The 18,306-nt window shown below is 40.5% G+C and overlaps 1 protein-coding gene across 2 annotated transcripts in view; it reads left to right on the top strand.

Moving 5' to 3' along the window:
• Window positions 1-29: 29 nt before the first annotated feature.
• Window positions 30-18,306, top strand: part of LEO1 (LEO1 homolog, Paf1/RNA polymerase II complex component) — a 70,944-nt gene continuing 52,667 nt past the window's right edge. For both annotated transcript variants that reach the window (XM_049904828.1, XM_049904829.1), the window contains exons 1-3: window positions 30-143; window positions 13,080-13,838; window positions 15,807-15,911. In XM_049904828.1, the coding sequence (XP_049760785.1) occupies window positions 86-143; window positions 13,080-13,838; window positions 15,807-15,911 (922 nt within the window). In that variant the 5' untranslated portion in view covers window positions 30-85. The remainder of the gene's footprint in view (window positions 144-13,079; window positions 13,839-15,806; window positions 15,912-18,306) is intronic.

The raw sequence follows: 18,306 nt of genomic DNA, 5'->3' as shown, positions 1-18,306 counted from the left end.
GACACTGTCGCGTTCCGTTGGTTGGGTGCCGTAAATACAGGCGCCGAGCCGCCCGCAGCCGAGGCGGCAGCCGGAGAGCGAGGCAATGGCGGATATGGAAGATCTCTTCGGCAGCGACGCGGACAGCGATGCTGAGCGTAAAGGTGGGCTCGGAGGAGGGGTGCGTTGCAGGGCTTCCGCGGGGTAGCCAGACCCCCGTCAGGTTCTGGTCTGCGAACGCTCTGGCGCCGCGGGCGGGAGGTGGCGCGTCCTCCACTTGTGCCTCAACTTCCCTGCACTCGGAGCAGTGCTACCCTCCTCGGCTGGCGGGGACCGAGGGATAGACGCAGCCTTGCGCTTCGAGGTTGTGGGTGTCCCTGGAGCGCGCGGCTTCTGGAAGGGTGTGGGGCGAAGAGGGCGCGGGTTGGGGGGTGGGGGCGCAGGCGAATCAGCGCAGTTCGGGAAGAACCCTGATGTCCCGCTGTGTCCTGCTTTGTACGGGCCAGCGCAAAATAAGGAATGTTTGTAAATAAATGGAAATGAGTTGTCGAGGAATATGGAGATGTGGTGGACGAATTTACAGAGAGTCTTGATTGCCTTCTTGAACGAAACCGGAGCATTACGTGATCTGATGGAGAGTGTGAGGTCAGGGAAAGATAACAGGTTAGTGCTGCGCAAGCGTTATGGACTGGAGTGAATGTGTCTTCTGAGAGAGCCTGTGCACAAACTTCAGAATTTGCTGAGTCTGTGGTGTTAGTTTTGAGGAGCATACGCGATCTGCGTTTGGAGAGGAGGCATGGAAGGTTTGTTGATGAATGAATGACTTTCTGGTGCGTGGAAGTATTGGTAATGCTTGCTCTGGAAGCATTTCTGGCACAGGGACTGTGGATTTTTGAGTCTGAAATATGAATAGGAGTTACTTCAAGTGAGAAGAGGCCTAAGACTAAGTTGAGAATTCTTGCAGCCCTCTAGGCTGAAGGTGGTGTGTGTATGTATACATGTATACATATTTTTTCTTAGCAAAATGCATTCTTATGATTTTTTTCTCCATTTTCAACTCCAAATTTTTAATAACTTGTAGAATGTAACGACCCGAGCACCTGTGGAGGTACCAAAAAAAAAAAAAAAAAACGAAACGCAGGGGCGTCGAGTCGATTCGGACTCATAGCGACCCTATAGGACAGAGTAGAACGCCCCATAGAGTTTCCAAGGAGCGCCTGGCGGATTCGAACTGCCGACTCTATGGTCAGCAGCTGTAACACTTAACCGCTACACCACCAGGGTGTCCTGTGGAGGTGCAGAGAACTGAATTCTAACGTGAGAGCTTCTACTGGGATGAATATCCAGGAGGCTCCCATCAGATGAGCCTGGAAGTGTAAAGCTCTGTGTACTAACTCTGTTCCACTACCTTTGCACGTTTTCATTTTCCCCTCAGTTTTCTTGTCCATATCCCATTTATCCTTCAATGCACAGTTCCATGTGAACCCTCCCATGACTCACTTCCACGAAGTTGTTTACTGTCAGCAAGTACAGGTAGTCCCCAATTTAGGAGTGTTGGAGTATTAAATTACAACTAACACCGTCTTTTTTTTTTTGTAATACAGTGTTGCTATGTGTAATTTGCAGATGTTATCATTCTCAGATGTTCACTTGGAGATGTTTATATGTAATGTTTCCATTCCCCAAAGACAAATAAAGGTCAGATTTATAAAGATACTAACAATAATGAAAACCAAAAAAAAAAAAAAGTATTCAATTTATGTCAGAGCCAACTTATGATGGAGCCATTGGAATGGCACCCTGTCATAAGTCAGGGACTACCTGTTTTTATTCACGCCTATCATATTCTGCGGAAACCCTGGTGGTGTAGTGGTTAAGTGCTACGGCTGCTAACCAAAGGGTCGGCAGTTCAAATCCACCAGGCGCTCCTTGGAAACTCTATGGGGCAGTTCTACCCTGTCCTATAGGGTCACTGTGAGTCGGAATCAACTCGATGGCCCAGGGTTTGGTTTTGGTTTGGCATCATGTTCTGGACTCCCTGGGTGGTGAAAACGGTTAATCCACTCCGCTGTTAACTGAAAGATTGGAGGTTCCAGTCTACCCAGAGGTGCCGCAGAAGAAAGGCCGGCGGAATTACTTCTTTAAAATCAGCCATTGAGTACCGTATGTTCTACTTTAACAGACATGGGGTCTCCATGAGTTGGAGTCAGCTTCACAGCTGGTAACTGGTATCATGTTCTAGCTACATTGCCGGCACAGCAGCTGTGGATTTTTGAGTCTGATGTATGAATTTGCTTGTTGGGTGTTGGGAATATAATGATTGAAAAACTTACATAAATGCTTAATAATTGGATGGGCAGAAGCGATAGTTTGATAAGATGTATCCTGTAGTTTTGCAATGCAAACTCTGTGTCTGGGGAAGTAATGTGTACAGATGGTTGCTTCCCTGGGCTTCGTGGTTTCTTTTGTTGTTATTGTTAGTTGCCATCCAGCCGATTCTGACTCATGGCGGCCCCATGTGTGTAGAGTAGAACTGCTCCATAGGGTTTTCGAGACTGTGACCTTTCAGAAGCAGATCACCGCGTCCGTCTTCCAAGGCTCCTCCACCAACCTTTTGGCTAGTAGTCAAGTGCCTAACCGGTTGTTTGTGCTACCTAGGGTCTCCCTTAAATAATGGGATTCTCTAGCACTTCTTCCAAATCTAGTGTGCTGTCCCTGAAGGTTGCTGTTAATCCTGCAGGTAGTATAGATGTGACGGGGCAATCCTGTTATCTTCCTGGACTCTGAGAGTTGTGAAACAAAATTACACCTGACAAGTTTTTAGCTTAAAAGTGGGTAGAATGCCTACCTAGGCCCAGTGTGTTTCTTTCATGTGTAAAAGTGCCAGTTGCTTTTCTGTTTACTTCAAGTAAATGATGAGGGTTTGTCTACTTATCATTGTCTTACTCCAGGTTGTGTGCAATGTTCTTGTTAATTTTGGGAATAGAATTTTTAAAAATGAAGTTCTATTGTATAGAGATGCTCCTCTGCTTACAACATAGTTGTTGTTTGGTGCCGTCCAGTTGGTTCTGACTCATAACGACCCTATGTACAACAGAACGAAACACTGCGCCATCCTCACAATCACTGCTATGCCTGAGCCCATTGTTGGAGCCGCTGTTTCAGTCCATCTCTTTGAGGGTCTCCGCTTGGAGAAGGACATCATCTTGACCCTCTACTTTACCAAGCATGATGTCCTTCTCCAGGGACTGGTCCCTTCTGATAACATGTCCAATGTATGTGAGGTGAAGTGTCACCGTCCTTGCTTCTAAGAAGCATTCTGGCTGTACTTCTTACAAAGATTTGTTTGTTCTTCTGGCAGTATTCTTTGCCAACACCGTAATTCAAAGGCGTCAGTTCTTCTTCAGTCTTCCTTATACATTGTCCTGCTTTCACGTGCATACGATGCAGTTGAAAATACCATGGCTTGGGTCAGGCCCACCTTAGTCTTCAAGGCGACACCTTTGCTTTTCAGCACTTTAAAGAGATCTTTTGCAGCAGGTTTGCCCGATGCAACGCGTCTTTTGCTTTCTTTACTGCTGCTTCCATGGTTGTTGATTGTGGATCCAAGTAAAATGAAATCCTTGATAACTTCAGTTTTTCCTCCATTTATTAGGATGTTGCTTATTGGTCCAGTTGTGAGGATTTTTGTTTTCTTTATGTTGACGTGTAATCCATACTGAAGATTGTGGTCTGTGATCTTCATCAGTAAGGGCTTCAGGTCCTCTTCACTTTCAGCCAGCAAGGTCGTATCATCTGCATATCATGGGTTGTTAAAGAGTCTTCCGTCAATCCTGATGTGGCATTCTTCTTCATATAGTCCAGCTTCTCAGATTATTTGCTCAGGATACAGATTGGGTAAGTATGGTGAGAGGATATGACCCAGATGCACACCTTTCTTAACTTCAAATCATGCAGTATGCTCTTGTTCTGTTCAAACAACTACCTCTTGGGCTGTGTACACATTCTGCATGAGCACAATTAAGTGTTCTGGAATTCCCATTCTTCGCAATGTTATCCATAATTTGTTATCATCCACACAGTCAAATGCCTTTGGATAGTCAATAAAACACAGGTAAACATCCTTCTTGTAGTCTCTGCTTTTAGCCATGATTCGTCTGACATCAGCAATGATGTCCCTTGTTTCGTGTCATCTTCTGAATCCGGCTTGAATTTCCAGCAGTTTCCTGTCAATATACTGGTGCAAAAGCTTTTGAATGATCTTCAGCAAAATTTTACTTGTGTGTAATATTAATGATAATGTTAGGTAATTCCTGCATTCAGTTGGATCACGTTTCTTTGAAATGGGCACAGATATGGATCTCTTCCAATCAGTTGGCCAGGTCTTCCAAATTTCTTGGCATAGACGGGTGAGCATTTCCAGCCCTGCATCTGTTTGTTGAGACATCTCAATTGGTATTCTGTCAATTCCTGGAGCCTTGTTTTTCACCAATGTCTTCAGTGTCACTTGGACTTCTTCCTTCAGTACCATTGGTTCCTGATCATATGCTACGTCCTGAAGTGGTTGAATGTTGACCAATTCTTTTTAGTACAGTGACTATATGTAGTCTTCCATCTTCTTTTGATGCTTCCTGTGTGGTTCAGTATTTTGCGTATAGAATCCTTCAGTATTGCAACTTGAGGCTTGAATTTTTTCTTCAGTTCTCAGCTTGAGAAATGCTGAGCATGTTCTTCCCTTTTGGTTTTCTAACTCCAGGTCCTTGCACATGTCATTATAATAATTTATTTTGTCTTCTCAAGCCACCCTTTGAAATCTTCTTTTCAGCTCTTGTGCTTCATCATTTCTTTTGTTTGCTTTAGCTACTTGTTGCTGAGGGGTAAGTTTCAGAGCCTCTTCTGACATCATTTTGGTCTTTCTTTCTTGTCTTTTTAATGACCTTATGCATTCTTCGTGTGTAATGTCCTTGATGTCATTCCACCACTCGTCTCGGGTTCAGTCATTAGTGTTGAGTGCGTCAGATCTCTTCTTGAGATGGTCTGTAAATTCAGGTGAGATATATTGAAGGTTGTACTTTGGCTTTCGTGAACTTGTTCTAATTTTCTTCAGCTTTAACTTGCATATCAGCAGTTGATGGTGTGTTTCACAGTGGGCCCCTGGCCTTGTTCTAACTGATGATACTGAGCTTTTCCATTTTCTCTTTCCACAGATGTGGTTGATTTGTTACCAATGTATTCCATCTGGTGAGGTCTACATGTTTAGTGGCCATTTGTGTTGTTGAAAAAAGATACTTGCAACGAAGAAGTCGTTTGTCTTGCAAAATTCTATTCATGCGATCTCTGGCATCATTTCTGTTACCAAGGCCATATTTTCCAACTACTGATCCTTCTTCTTTGTTTCCAACTTTCACATTCCAGTCACCAGTAATTAATTATTAATGCATCTTGATTGCGTGTATGATCAATTTCAGACTGCAAAAGTTGGAAAAATCTTTAATTTCTTCATTTTTGACCTTAGTGGTTGGTGTGTAAATTTGAAAAATAGTCGTTTTAACTGGTCATCTTTCCAGGCGTATGGATACCACCCTATCACTGAGAACATTTTACCTCAGGATAGATCTTGAAATGTTCTTTTTGATGACGAATGCAACGCCATTCCTCTTCAATTTGTCATTCCCAGCATAGCAGACCATATGATTGTCAGATTCAAAATGGCCAATAGCAGTCCCTTCAGCTCACTAATGCCTAGAATATGGATGTTTATGTGTTCCATTTCATTTTTGATAACTTCCAGTTTTCCTGGATTCATATTTTGCACGTTCCATGCTCCTGTTACTGATGGATGCTTGCAGCTGTTTCTTCTCATTTTGAGTCATGCCACATCAGCAAGTGAAGGTCTCGAGAGTTTGACTTCATCCTTGTCTTTAAGGTCGACTGTACTTTGAGGAGGCAGCTCTTCCCCAGTCATATTTTGAGTCCCTTCCAACCTGAGGGACTCATCTTCTGGCACCATATCAGACAGTGTTCTGGTGCTATTCATATGGTTTTCATTGGCTAATTTTTTTCAGAAGTAGACCACCAGGCCCTTCTTGCCCGTATGTCTTAGTCTGGAAGCTCAGCTGAAACCTATCCACCAAGGGTTACCCTGCTGGTAATTGAATACCAGTGGCATAGCTTCCAGCATCACAGCAATATGCAAGCCACCACAGTACTACAAACAAAATGTAGACCCATTTATTTCTAAGTTCTGACACAACATGAATCTCTTATGGGTATTCATATATTTAAAGTTAAATTTCCCTTTTTTTCCATTATAATTAGACCACTTCACTTTAAATACTTTGCTTTTGAACTTATTGAAGTTTACAGGATTGTATTAGGCAGCTTATTGCCATAATAAACAACCTCCATATGTCAGTAGCTTACAACAGTTCGGAATTGACGGCACTGGGGTTTCTGGGGTTACAACAGTTCTTATTTCTCACATTACATGAGGACTGAGGGTAAACTATATTTGCTCCATGTTTTTTCTTATTCTTAGATCCAGGCTGAAGAAGTAGCTCCTATCTAGAACAAATAATCTTGCAGCAGAGGGGAGAAGGGTAAGAGTCCAAGCTGAACCATGCAATTGCTTTTAAAGCTTCTGATCAGATATGGCATGTATCACGACCACACACATTCCATTGGCCAGAGCAGGTCACATGGTCAAGCATGTCATTGGGGTTGGGAAATACCTGGAAACTGAGAGTCTCATGCAAGGGTAGGGTTATGTAACCCTTTTATAGGATAGGGAGGAAAGAGTTGTGAACAAGAATACAGCCTACCATGGAAATGAATAGTGTTCATAAAGAATCTTGAAAATAAGCACAAACACTGTAGGCATACCCTGGATTGGTCTAACAAAATCTGATCTGCTGTCCTCCAAAGTTACTGTTGGTCCTGAAGGCAGTAGGAGTGTGACAGGGTAATTCCTGTTAGGCCTAGCATATTTTCATTATCTCTCTGGACTCTCAGAGTTATGGAAAATAACTAGTTCACTGATTCTTTCTTCTGCCTGCTTAAAGCTATTGTTGAATCCCCCTAGTGAATTTTTCTTTTCAGCTGCCTAACAACACCAGTAACATTATACTTGTCAGCTTCAGAATTTGTTTTGTTTCTTTTTATAAATTTTTCTTACTGATATTCTGTATTTAGTAAGACATTGTTCTCATTATTATTATTTTTGTCTATGATTTTCTTTAGTTCTTTGAACGTATTTAAAATAGTTGATTTAAAGTCTTTGTTTAATAAGTCCAATATCTGGGCTGCTTTTTTAAATTTTTGTATATTTTTTGTTACTGTTGTTGAGGATTTACACAGCAAAACATACACCAATTCAACAGTTTCTGCATGTACCATTTAGTGACATTGGTTATGTTCTTTGAGTTGTGCAACAATTCTCACCTTCCTTTTCTGAGTTGTTCCTACCTCATTAACATAAATTTACTGCCTCCTAAGGTTCCTATCTAATCTTTCAAGTTGCTGTTATCAATTTGATCCCATAGAGATAGTTCTTAAAAGAGCATAATGCTGAAGGCGGACATACTTTACTAGTTAAATTGAGCTATTGTTTGGTTTTAAGAAGACTTCAGGGGTTATATTTGGTTTAAGGTTTAAAGATTGTCTCAGGGCAATCATTTCAGGGGTTCATCTAACCTTCATGGCTCCTGGAAGTCTGGAGTCCATGGGAATGTGATGTTCTGTTCTGTGTTTTCCCCCTTTTGATCAGGATTCTTCTGTGGAATCTTGATCAAAATGTTCCGTAATGGTAGCCAGGCACCATCCAGTTCTTCTGGTCTCATGGAAGAAGAGGCAGTTGTTCATGGAGACAATTAGCCACACATTCCATATCTTCCTTATATTCCTGATGTCCTTCTTCCTCCGTGGCTCCAGGTGAACAGAGACGTCCATCCTACCTTGGACGGCCCCTTGCATGCTTTTATGACCTTAGCCACTATGTAATGAACTAAAAGGTAGAACGATACCTGGGCTTTTTTGGGGTCAGTTTCTGTTAATTGCCTTTTTTTTCCTGTGTATAGGCCACATTTTCTTGTTTCTTTGCATGCTTTGTAATTTTTTTGTCGAAAACTGGACATTTGGAATTTTGTAATAACTGTGGAGATCACTTTCTCCTTCCTCCCCGAGATTTCTTGCTGCTCATTGGTTGTGTTGTTCATTTGTTTAGTGACTTTTTTGAACTAATACTGTAAAATCTATATTTTTTGTTGTGTGTGGCCACAGAAACCTCAGTTCTTTTAGCTTAATAGTGGTTAGCTAGTAATTGGACAAAATGTCATTAAATTCCTATGCGATCTCCCAGCCATTACAGATTGAAGGAGCCCTGGTGATACAGTGGTTAAGCACTTGGCTGCTAATAACCATGAAAGGTTGGTGATTCAAACCCACCAGCTGTTCTGCGGGAGAAAGATGTGGCAATCTGCTTTTGTAAAGATTATAGCCTTGGATACCGTACAGGGCAGTTCTACTTTGTTCTGTAGGATCCCTGTGAGTTGGAATCAACTCAACAACAGGTGGTTTGGTATTACAGATTGGCTCTGTGTTTGTGATGGCACTCACCTTCAACACTCAGCCAGGCAGTTTACAACCCTGCCTTAGCCTTGAGTCCCTGTTTGTGCAGTCCTAAAGGTCAGCCAGAAGTGAGACTGTACTGTGCCTTCTTAGGTCTTTCCCGAGCATGCATACATCCCTGGGCATATGTGTGGCCTTCTAGAGTCCCAGGAATACATACCCAGTGCCATCCAGTCGTTGGGAGTTTTTTAAAAGCCCTGATTTCCCAAGCAACTCATTCCCCAGCCTTTCTTCAAACTTTTTGGTTAGTCTGTCGTTGCTCCAAATGCTATCCATTGTCCCCACAATCAATACGTTTGTCTGTGGATTTTTTTTTTTTTTTTAAGAAATTGATTAAAATTTATTTAATATATGATTTCCAAATCAGGACAGCATTTTTGACAAGACAGTCAAAAATGTTCCAGAGAAGAAAAATCCTTTCCAGGCTTTATACCCCAGTTTATCACTAGCAATCACACATTGCCATAGAAACCAGACCAGAATAGGAAATACAGTATAACTTGTGGACATGCAGGATTCCATACAACATTTTCTTGAAGAATAATTTGAATAATTACTGATTGGCCTTAAAACATAGCTTCTAGCCTAACCTGTGGAATTGCTATTGTCAAACTGGTTGCACATAATTATTTTTCTTTTAAATTGTACTTTAGATAAAGGTTTACAGAGTAAACTAGCTTCTCATTAAACAGTACACATATTGTTTTATGACATTGGTTAACAACTCCACAACATGTCAACACTCCCTTCTCAACCTTGGTTTTCCTGTCACCTCCTGCCTTCTAGTCCTTGCCCCTGGGTTGGTGTGCCCTTTTAGTCTCATTTTGTTTTATGGGCCTGTCCAATCTTTGGCTGAAGGGTGAACCTCAGGAATGACTTCATTACTGAGCTAAATGGGTGTGCCGGGGCCATACTCTGGGGGTTTCTCCAGTCTCTGTCAGGCGAGTAAGCCTGGTCTTTTTTTGTGAGTTAGAATTTTGTTCTACATTTTTCTCCAGCTCTGTCTGGGACCCTCTCTTGTGACCCCGTCAGAGCAGTCAGCGGTGTTAGCCGGGCACCATCTAGTTGTGCTGGACTCAGTCTGGTGGAGGCTGTGGTAGTTGAGACCCATTAGTCCTTTGGACTAATCTTTCCCTTGTGTCTTTAGCATTCTTCATTCTACCTTGCTCCCGAAGGGTTGAGACCAGTGGAATACCTTAGATGGCAGCTCACAGGCTTTTAAGTCCCCAGACGCTACTCACCAAAGTAGAATGTAGAACATTTTGTTGTTGTTGTTGTACTTAAGTGAAAGTTTACAGTTCAAGTCAGTTCTCATACACAAACTTACATACACATTGTTATGTTACCCAAGTTGCTCTCCCTACGATGTGACAGCTCATTTCTTCTGTCTACCCTGTATTTCCTGTGTCCATTCAACCAGCTCCTGTCCCTCTGCCTTCTCATCTCACCTCCAGATAGGTGTGTGTCTACTTGAGCTAAGAAGCACACTCCTCACCAGTATCATTTTATGTGTTATAGTCCAGTCTAATCTTTGTCTGAAGAGTTAGCTTTGGGAATGGTTTTAGTTCTGGGCTAACAGAGAGTCTGGATGCCATGACCTTTGGGGTCCGTCCAGTCTCAGTCAGACCATTAAGTCTGGTCTTTTTACTGGAATTTGAGGTTTGCATCCCATTTTTCTCCTGTTCCATGACAGATTCTCTGCTGTGTTCCTTGTCAGGGCTGTCATCTGTAGTAGCTGGGTACCATCTAGTTCTTTTGGTGTCAGGCTGTTGGAGTCTCTGGTTTGTGTGGTCCTTTCTGTCTCTTGGGCTCATATTTTCCTTGTGTCTTTGGTGTAGAACATTTTCTTTATGCCAGTTGAGCTAGGTGTTCCCCAAGACCATGGTCCCCACAGCCCTCAGTCCAACATTTGTCCCTCAGGGAGTTTGGATGTGTCTGTGGAGCTTCCACGACCTTGCCTTGTGCAAGTTTTGCAGGCTTCCCCAGTATTGTGTACTGTCTTACCCTTTACCAGAGTTACCACTTATCTGTTGTCTATTTAGTGTTTTTCCATTCCCACCTCTTCCCTCCCTCATAACCATCAAAGATTGTTTCTTTTTGTGTGTAAACCTTTTCATGAGTTTTTATAGTAGTGGTCTCGTACAGTTTGTCCTTTTGTGATTGACTTATTTCACTCAGCATAATGCCGTCTAGATTCATCCATGTTGTGAGATGCTTCGCAGATTCATCCTTGTTCTTTGTCATTGCGTAGTGTGCCATTGCGTGTATGTACCATAGTTTGTTTATTCACTCATCTGTTGATGGACATCTAGGTTGTTTCCATCTTTTTGCTATTGTGAACAGCTCTTATTTCTCTAGGATATATTCCTAAGAGTGGGATTGCTGGGTCATATGGTATTTCTATTTCTAACTTTCAAAGGAACCACCATATCTTTTTCTGAAATGGTTGTATCATTTTACATTCCCACCAGCAATAAGAGTTCCAGTCTCCCCGCAACCTTTTCAACATTTGTTGCTTTCTGTTTTTTTGATTCATGCCAGTAATGCCAGAGTGAGATGGTATCTCATCGTGATTTTGATTTGCATTTCTCTAATGGCTAGTGATCACGAGCATTTCATGTGTATGTTAGCCGCTTGAATGTCTTCTTAGGAGAAGCGTCAGTTCATTTTGCCCATTTTTTAATTATTGTAGAGGTGTTGAGTTTCCTGTAGATTTTAGAGATTAGACCTTTGTTGGATTTGTAATAGTGAAAATTTTTTTCCTGCTCTGTAGGTTCTTTTTACTGTTTTGTGAAGTCTTTTGATGAGTGTTAGAAGATCCCAGTTATCTACTTATCTTCTGGACTTTGTGTGTTGTTAGTTATGGTTTGTATCCTGTTAATGCCACATGTTAGGGCCTCTAGAGTTGATCCTCTTTTTTCTTCTGTGATCATCATAGTTTTTGGCTTTATATTTAGGTCTGTTATCCATTTTGAATTAGTCTTTTTGTATGGTGTGAGCTATGAGTCCTCTTTCATTTTTCTGCAGATGAGAATCCAGTTTTGCCAGCACCGTTTGTTACAAAAACTGTCTTTTCCCCATTTCATGGACTTTGGGCCCTTGTCAAAGATCAGGTGACCATAGGTGGATGGATTTACATACGGGTTCTCAATTCTGTTCCATTGGTCAGTGTATCTATAGTTGTACCAGTACCGGGCTGTTTTGCTACAATAGCTGTATTCTGAGGTCAGGTAGTGCAAATCCTCCTCCTTTATTCTTCTTCTTCCGTAGTGCTTTACTTATCTGGGGCCTTGTCCCTTTTTATATAATGTTAATGATTTGTTTTTCTATTTCTTTAAAGAACATTGTTGGTATTTGGATCGGGGTTGCGTTGAATTTGTAAATTGCTTAGGGTAGAATTGTCATCTTCACAATGTTGAGTCTACCTATCCGTGAGCACGGTATGTTTTTCCATTGATGTAGATCTCTTTTGGTTTCTTGAAGTAGTGTCTTGTATTTTTTTTTTGTAAGTCTTTTATATCCCTGGTTAGACTTATTCCTAAGTATTTTATTGTTTCAGAGGCTATTATAAATGGTGTTTTTTGCCTAATTTCCTTTTCGTCGTTCTCTTTATTGGTGCATAGGAATCCAACTGATTTTTGTATGTTTATCTTGTATCCTGCTATTATGCTGAATCTTTCTATTAGTTCCAGTAGTTTTCTTGTGGAGTCTTTTGGGTTTTCTACATATAGTATCATATTATTCATAAGTAGGGACAGTTTTACTTCTTCATTACCAATTTGGATGCTCTTTATTTCTTTTTTTTGCCTTATTGCTCTAGCTAGGACTTTCAGCACAGTTTTACATAGGAGTGGTGATAAAAGGCATGCTTGTCTTGTTCCTGTTCTCAAGGGAAATATTTTCAGCCTCTCTCCGTTAAGAATGATGTTGGCTGTTGGCTTTGTATAGATGGTCTTTATCATGTTGAGAAATTTCACTTCTGTACCTATTTTGTTGAGAGTTTTTATCAGGATGTCTATAGACAGTTTTGACAAATGCCCCCAAGTAACTGCTTGAGCACTGGGAGACTTCCAGGTTAGGTGGAATAAAGGTAAGCCCTTTAAGCTGGTCCTCCTGGGAGCCATCTGACAGGTCAAAATAAATAATCACAATTTTTTGTGAAATAAGGTATACTGAGAATGTGGGCTGTTATCTTCCAGGTACCACTGAGCTAGAGACAGGGGATGGGATCAAGGTAAGTTAAAATACCACAAAGCTCTCTTTTCTTGCAGAGTCAGCTGTTTTTTGTTTTTTTTTTAATTAAGTACTTCCCTGGTTGCTGCAACTTTTGGTTAGTTTCTAGAATACTGAAAAAGTTTGTACTAATAGTTTTTGCCATATTTTTGTTGTGGTTGTTGCTTTTATGTTGGGATGGACCTTTCTCACAAGTATTGCCCTATCTTCACATGAATTTGAGTGTAAATTTTCTCTCATAGATTCTGATTCTGGATCTGACTCAGATTCTGATCAAGAGAATGCTGCTTCTGGCAGTAATGCCTCTGGAAGTGAAAGCGATCAAGGTGAAAGAGGTGGTTCAGGAAAACCAAGTAATAAGGAACTGTTTGGAGATGACAGTGAGGATGAGGGAGTTTCTCATCATAGTGGGAGTGATAATCACTCAGAAAGATCAGACAATAGATCAGAAGCTTCTGACCATTCTGACCATGAAGACAATGACCCCTCAGATGTAGATCAGCACAGTGGATCAGAAGCCCATAATGATGATGAAGGTGAAGATCATAGATCCTATGGAGGCAGCCATCACTCAGAAGCAGAAGGTTCTGAAAAAGCACAGTCAGATGATGAAAAATGGGGCAGAGAAGATAAAAGTGATCAGTCAGATGATGAAAAGATACAAAATTCTGATGATGAGGAGAGGGCACAAGGGTCAGATGAAGACAAGCTGCAGAATTCTGATGAGGATGAGGAGAAAATGCAGAACACAGATGATGAGGAGCAGCCTCAGCTCTCAGATGATGAGAGACAACAGCTGTCTGAGGAGGAGAAGGCTAATTCTGATAATGAACAGCCAGCACCATCTGATAATGATGATGACAAACAGAATTCTGATGATGAAGAATGCCCACAGATATCTGACGAGGAGAAAATGCAGAATTCTGATGATGAAAGACCACAGGCTTCAGATGAAGAACGCAGGCATTCAGATGATGAAGAGGAACAGGACCATAAATCAGGTAATACATTTATGAACACTAAAATGGTTTTTAGTAGAAACATTCAGCTACAGCAGCAGCCAGTTTATTTTCTTCTTATTGCTTTTTCACTTCCATCTTTATTACCTGTGGTGTTTTTTTTTTCCTCTTCTTTCCTCCATTTCAATCTTTTCTTATCCTATACACTTTTATATTTTTCTAATCCATTTATTCCTTCTATCTCTTCACATTCCATATGTTGGTGATAGATCAGGAAAATTTTTTTAAAGAGGCCAGTCTTAGATGTATTGTGCTAGAGTACCTTGACAGTAGAGCTGTTTCCGTTTACGTAACTGTTTGAAGAGCATGCCTCCGGAGAAAATATATTTATCTGGGGGGAAAAAAGTAATACCACTGAACTGTCCCCACAGGTTGTACTGAAATGTGGGCACCTTGCTCTAGCTTAGTTTTTTGGTACCCAACATTTGATCATCCAGAGGTGATCGGACTCTAAGGAATTTATTCAACTTATCAAATTCATAAGAAATGATTGTATAAAAATCTAATTGCAAAGTTGATTGTTTCAAGAATATCAGTTATTTCTCTCTTATCATTGTATTCTTTCTCCAGGGACAAATCTATAGTGGATGCGAAATTATAGTAATCAGGAAGTTGTTTGGGGGGCATAAAATCTAGAAAATTTGAGGACAACTGCATGATCTCAGTGGTCAGTGTCATTGAGCTATGATAGCTTGACACATGCACCCAAACCCTAGGGAGATGTGTTTGGGTCGGGGCACTCATTCCTTAAAGACTATAGGAAACACACAGCCTAATTTTGGCTCTCTGGACCTCCCTTTTATAATACCCCTTAAGACTTCTGATCAAGTTAATACGTTCTTCATATGGAGTATGATAAAATTTAGATATCACTTTTTTATATTATGTAAATAATCATCTTGATTAGGTTGGAAGTCTTCCAAAAGTAATATCTGGATTGCTTCATTTCTTTAGTGACTGGTTATATTAATTACATTTTAATCCTATTTTCTCAGAGAGTTTAAATAGGAGGGCATCTTTTTCTCTGTAGCACATACTCAGAGTATATCATTCAAGACCACATTCTGGCAGTGTTAGGAGGGAGGTCAGAATATTTCCAGAGATGGATTCAGGTCTGTGTAGAATATGGGATTGCAGTTAAGTATCCAAACACTGTTTCAGAGTTTGGTTGTTTTGTTTGTACTGCTCTCAGAATTTTTAATACTTGTATACTACTTCCCAAATACTAACTGGTTAACATAAGACTAGGGTCATAGGAGAAAATCTTATAACTGGTCACCCTGCTTAACTTACTAGTACTATAGCGGTTCGGTTTCATTTCTTGGAGTTTTTAGTTAGACAGTTGTACCACCCAGAAATTACGTTATATTTTTTCTCCTTTCCAATATTTTTACCTCTTATTTCTTTTTATTCTATGAGTCTTACACAGATTCAGTCACATGCTTCAGTACTGCTTCTCTCATTTCTTACAGAAACCAATGTTTTGTTTTTTTTTAAATAAACACCACAGTAAAGTTGATCTTTGTGTGTGTGTACAGTTCTATTAATATGTTCATAGATTTGTGTAACTGCCACCAGTCATGGTTCAGAACAGTTCTGTCACCCCAAAAAACTCCCTCAGGCTATTCTTTGTAGTCACATCCTTTGCCCACCTCTAAACTTTGGCAGCCACTGATCAGTTCTGCCACTATAGTTTTGTCTCTGAGAATGTCAAAAATGGAATCATACAGTATATAACTTTTTAAGACTGCCTTATTTCACTTAGCATAATGCATTTCAGATTCATCCAGATTGTTACATGTATTAATAGGTCATTCATACTTATTGCTGAGTAGTATTCCATTATATGGTTGTACCAGTTTGTTTATGCCCAGTGTTGCTTTTAGAACACTAACTTCAAAGCTGTGATACGACTGTGATCATGCAGAACTTCTAATTCTACTCATATAGAATCTGCAAGAGGCAGTGATAGTGAAGATGAAGTTTTACGAATGAAACGCAAGAACACAATTGCATCTGATTCAGAAGCAGAGAGTGACACCGAGATGCCAAAAGGTACTCCTAGTATTTTTTTTTTAATTGTGCTTTTGGTGAAAGCTTACACAGAAAATTAGGTTTCTATTTTTGATAGTTTTATACGAATTGTTCAGTGACATTACATTTTTCACAATGTGTCAATATCCTCTTTAATTGCTTTCTGTTTGTTCCCTCTCTGGTATTCTAGTTTCCCTGCCCCCTTATCTTCTTATCTTTGCTTTAGAGTAATCATTGATCTTTTGGTCTTGTATAGATGGTTTTTTAATGGAGCACCGTACTCACAGGTAGTATCCTTTTTTGTGTGTGCCAATCTGTTACTTCGCTAAACAGTGACCTCGGAATAGTTTCGGTTCAAAGTTTAAAGAGTATGTCAAGGTAATCCTCTAGTCGCAGTTGGTCCAATAAGTCTGGACTTTTTAAGAAATTGCATTCTGCTCCATGTTTTTCTCCCATTGTATTGTATTATTTCTTTTAAAGATACCTGATTACAAAACTAATCCACGTTCATGGTAGAAAATTTGGAAAATGAAGAAAAGCACGCACATAAAAAAGAAAAATTACCTCAAATTCTGCCATCTGCCAGTGACCTCGGTTAACATATTGATACACATGTGCACACATTCACACATGTATTTCCACTTAACTTTCTGCACATGACTATAGTGCATTCCTAACCCTTGGTGCTTACCCCGAATGCAAGACCCACAGAAAAGAGTGTGGATACGCTCAGTGTATACAGACAAGTTGTACAGTAAATCTGCTTATGCTTAATCAGCAGCTTGTGGCAGTTTGTTAAGTTCTTAACAGGTTAATGTCAGATGAAGAACACAATTCCTAGAGCTGTGCATTAGATGCAGAATTAAAAAAAAAGCAAAAACAAAAAACTGGTGTTAAGTTTATTTGTTGTAAGGATGAAGGGAGATCTATCTGTACATGTCTGTGTATGACTATGTTTGCAGATGTCAATCATTTTACAAGAAAGGTGTTAATATAAAAGTTACAGCAAAGATAATTTTGATAGTTTGATTATACACAGCATTATTGCGCTGAATGGTAATTAGGTATTAATGTTAATTAGCTTATGTAAATTATAATTAAAGTCAGCATTTTAAGGTCAACTAGAGGAAAGAAGAGAGCTGGACAGAACAGTAAACTCTGTACTTAAAGATATTTGCATCTGTAACTAGTAATGTGGTTATGCTCTGGAATCAAATGGTCTAAGTTAGAATTTTTGTCTCTCCACTTTCCAGCTGTATGATTTTGGTCAAATTAATTACTCTAAACATCAGTTTTCTGATCTATAAAAGGGAGATGATTTTTAGAGAGGGTTGTAAGAATTAGAGAAGATATGTTAAGTCTTTCATTTTCACAGACACTTATTGAGTATACTGATATATACTAATACTGTTCTAGGCATTGAGGATGCAGCAATGATCAAAACAGATGAAACCCCCTCCCTGTACAGCTCCCATTCTGATGGGGTGTGGGTACGGTAGGGAGACTAGTAACACGATAAGTAAATTAAATATATAGTTGTTGGTGTAAAAATAATGTGGCTATGGAGGCCTCTGACTTGACAAGGGAGAAAGAGAATCATTATCAGCATCAACTGCCCAAGGCTGATGCCTATGAGGTGGGGTCAGACATACCTCCTCTCACCCAACCTTTTTACCAATTCTGATACCAACCGTCCCTCCCAGAGCGCTCTGTACTTCTCTGCTGGGTTTTATTATTCATTGCAGTGGCCACATAAAACTCACAGACCATACTCACGATTATGGGGTTTATTAGGAAAGTAATGGGATATACTCAAGATCAGGATTAACTTAGAAGTAACAGGAACAACTCAGAATATAGTTCTTAATCAGGATAGTTTCTTCTCAGCCTCTGTCACTGGGCCCTGCTCAGGGCTTTCTCAGGCAAGTGTTAACGACTCTTAGCTCCATGGATCGGGGAGCCTAGCTCAGCCAAGTGCCCAGAGGTACCCCACTCTGGCAGCAAGCCTCTTGCCCAAAGGTGCTTAGCTTTCTCACTCCATGGGCAGGAAGCCAACCGCGCCATCTCCTGCCAGATTCCTGGTTCTGCTGCCTCTTCTGCTGCCACCATTTCTCTGCTGCTGTTTCTTACCGTCTTCTCTCACTGTCTTATGTGTTACAGCTTTCTTTCTCTTTGTCTCCTGGGTCTAGGAGGTTCCTGATACGGGGACCCTGGGTCCAAAGGACACTGTCATGGATTGAATTGTATCTCCCCTAAATATGTGTTGACTTGGCTAGGCCATGGTTCTCAGTATTGTGTGGTTGTCCTTCATTTTGTGATCTGATGTATTATCCCCATTTTGTGATGTGTTCTAAATCCTAATCTCTATGAGGCAGAATTAGGTTATGTTTATTATGTTAATGAGAAAGGATTGGGA

This window comes from Elephas maximus, chromosome 12 (genome assembly GCF_024166365.1).
Source record: "Elephas maximus indicus isolate mEleMax1 chromosome 12, mEleMax1 primary haplotype, whole genome shotgun sequence".
Taxonomy (NCBI): domain Eukaryota; kingdom Metazoa; phylum Chordata; class Mammalia; order Proboscidea; family Elephantidae; genus Elephas; species Elephas maximus.
The sequence above is the reverse complement of the archived record's forward strand: the minus strand, read 5'-3'. Positions and strand labels throughout refer to the sequence as shown.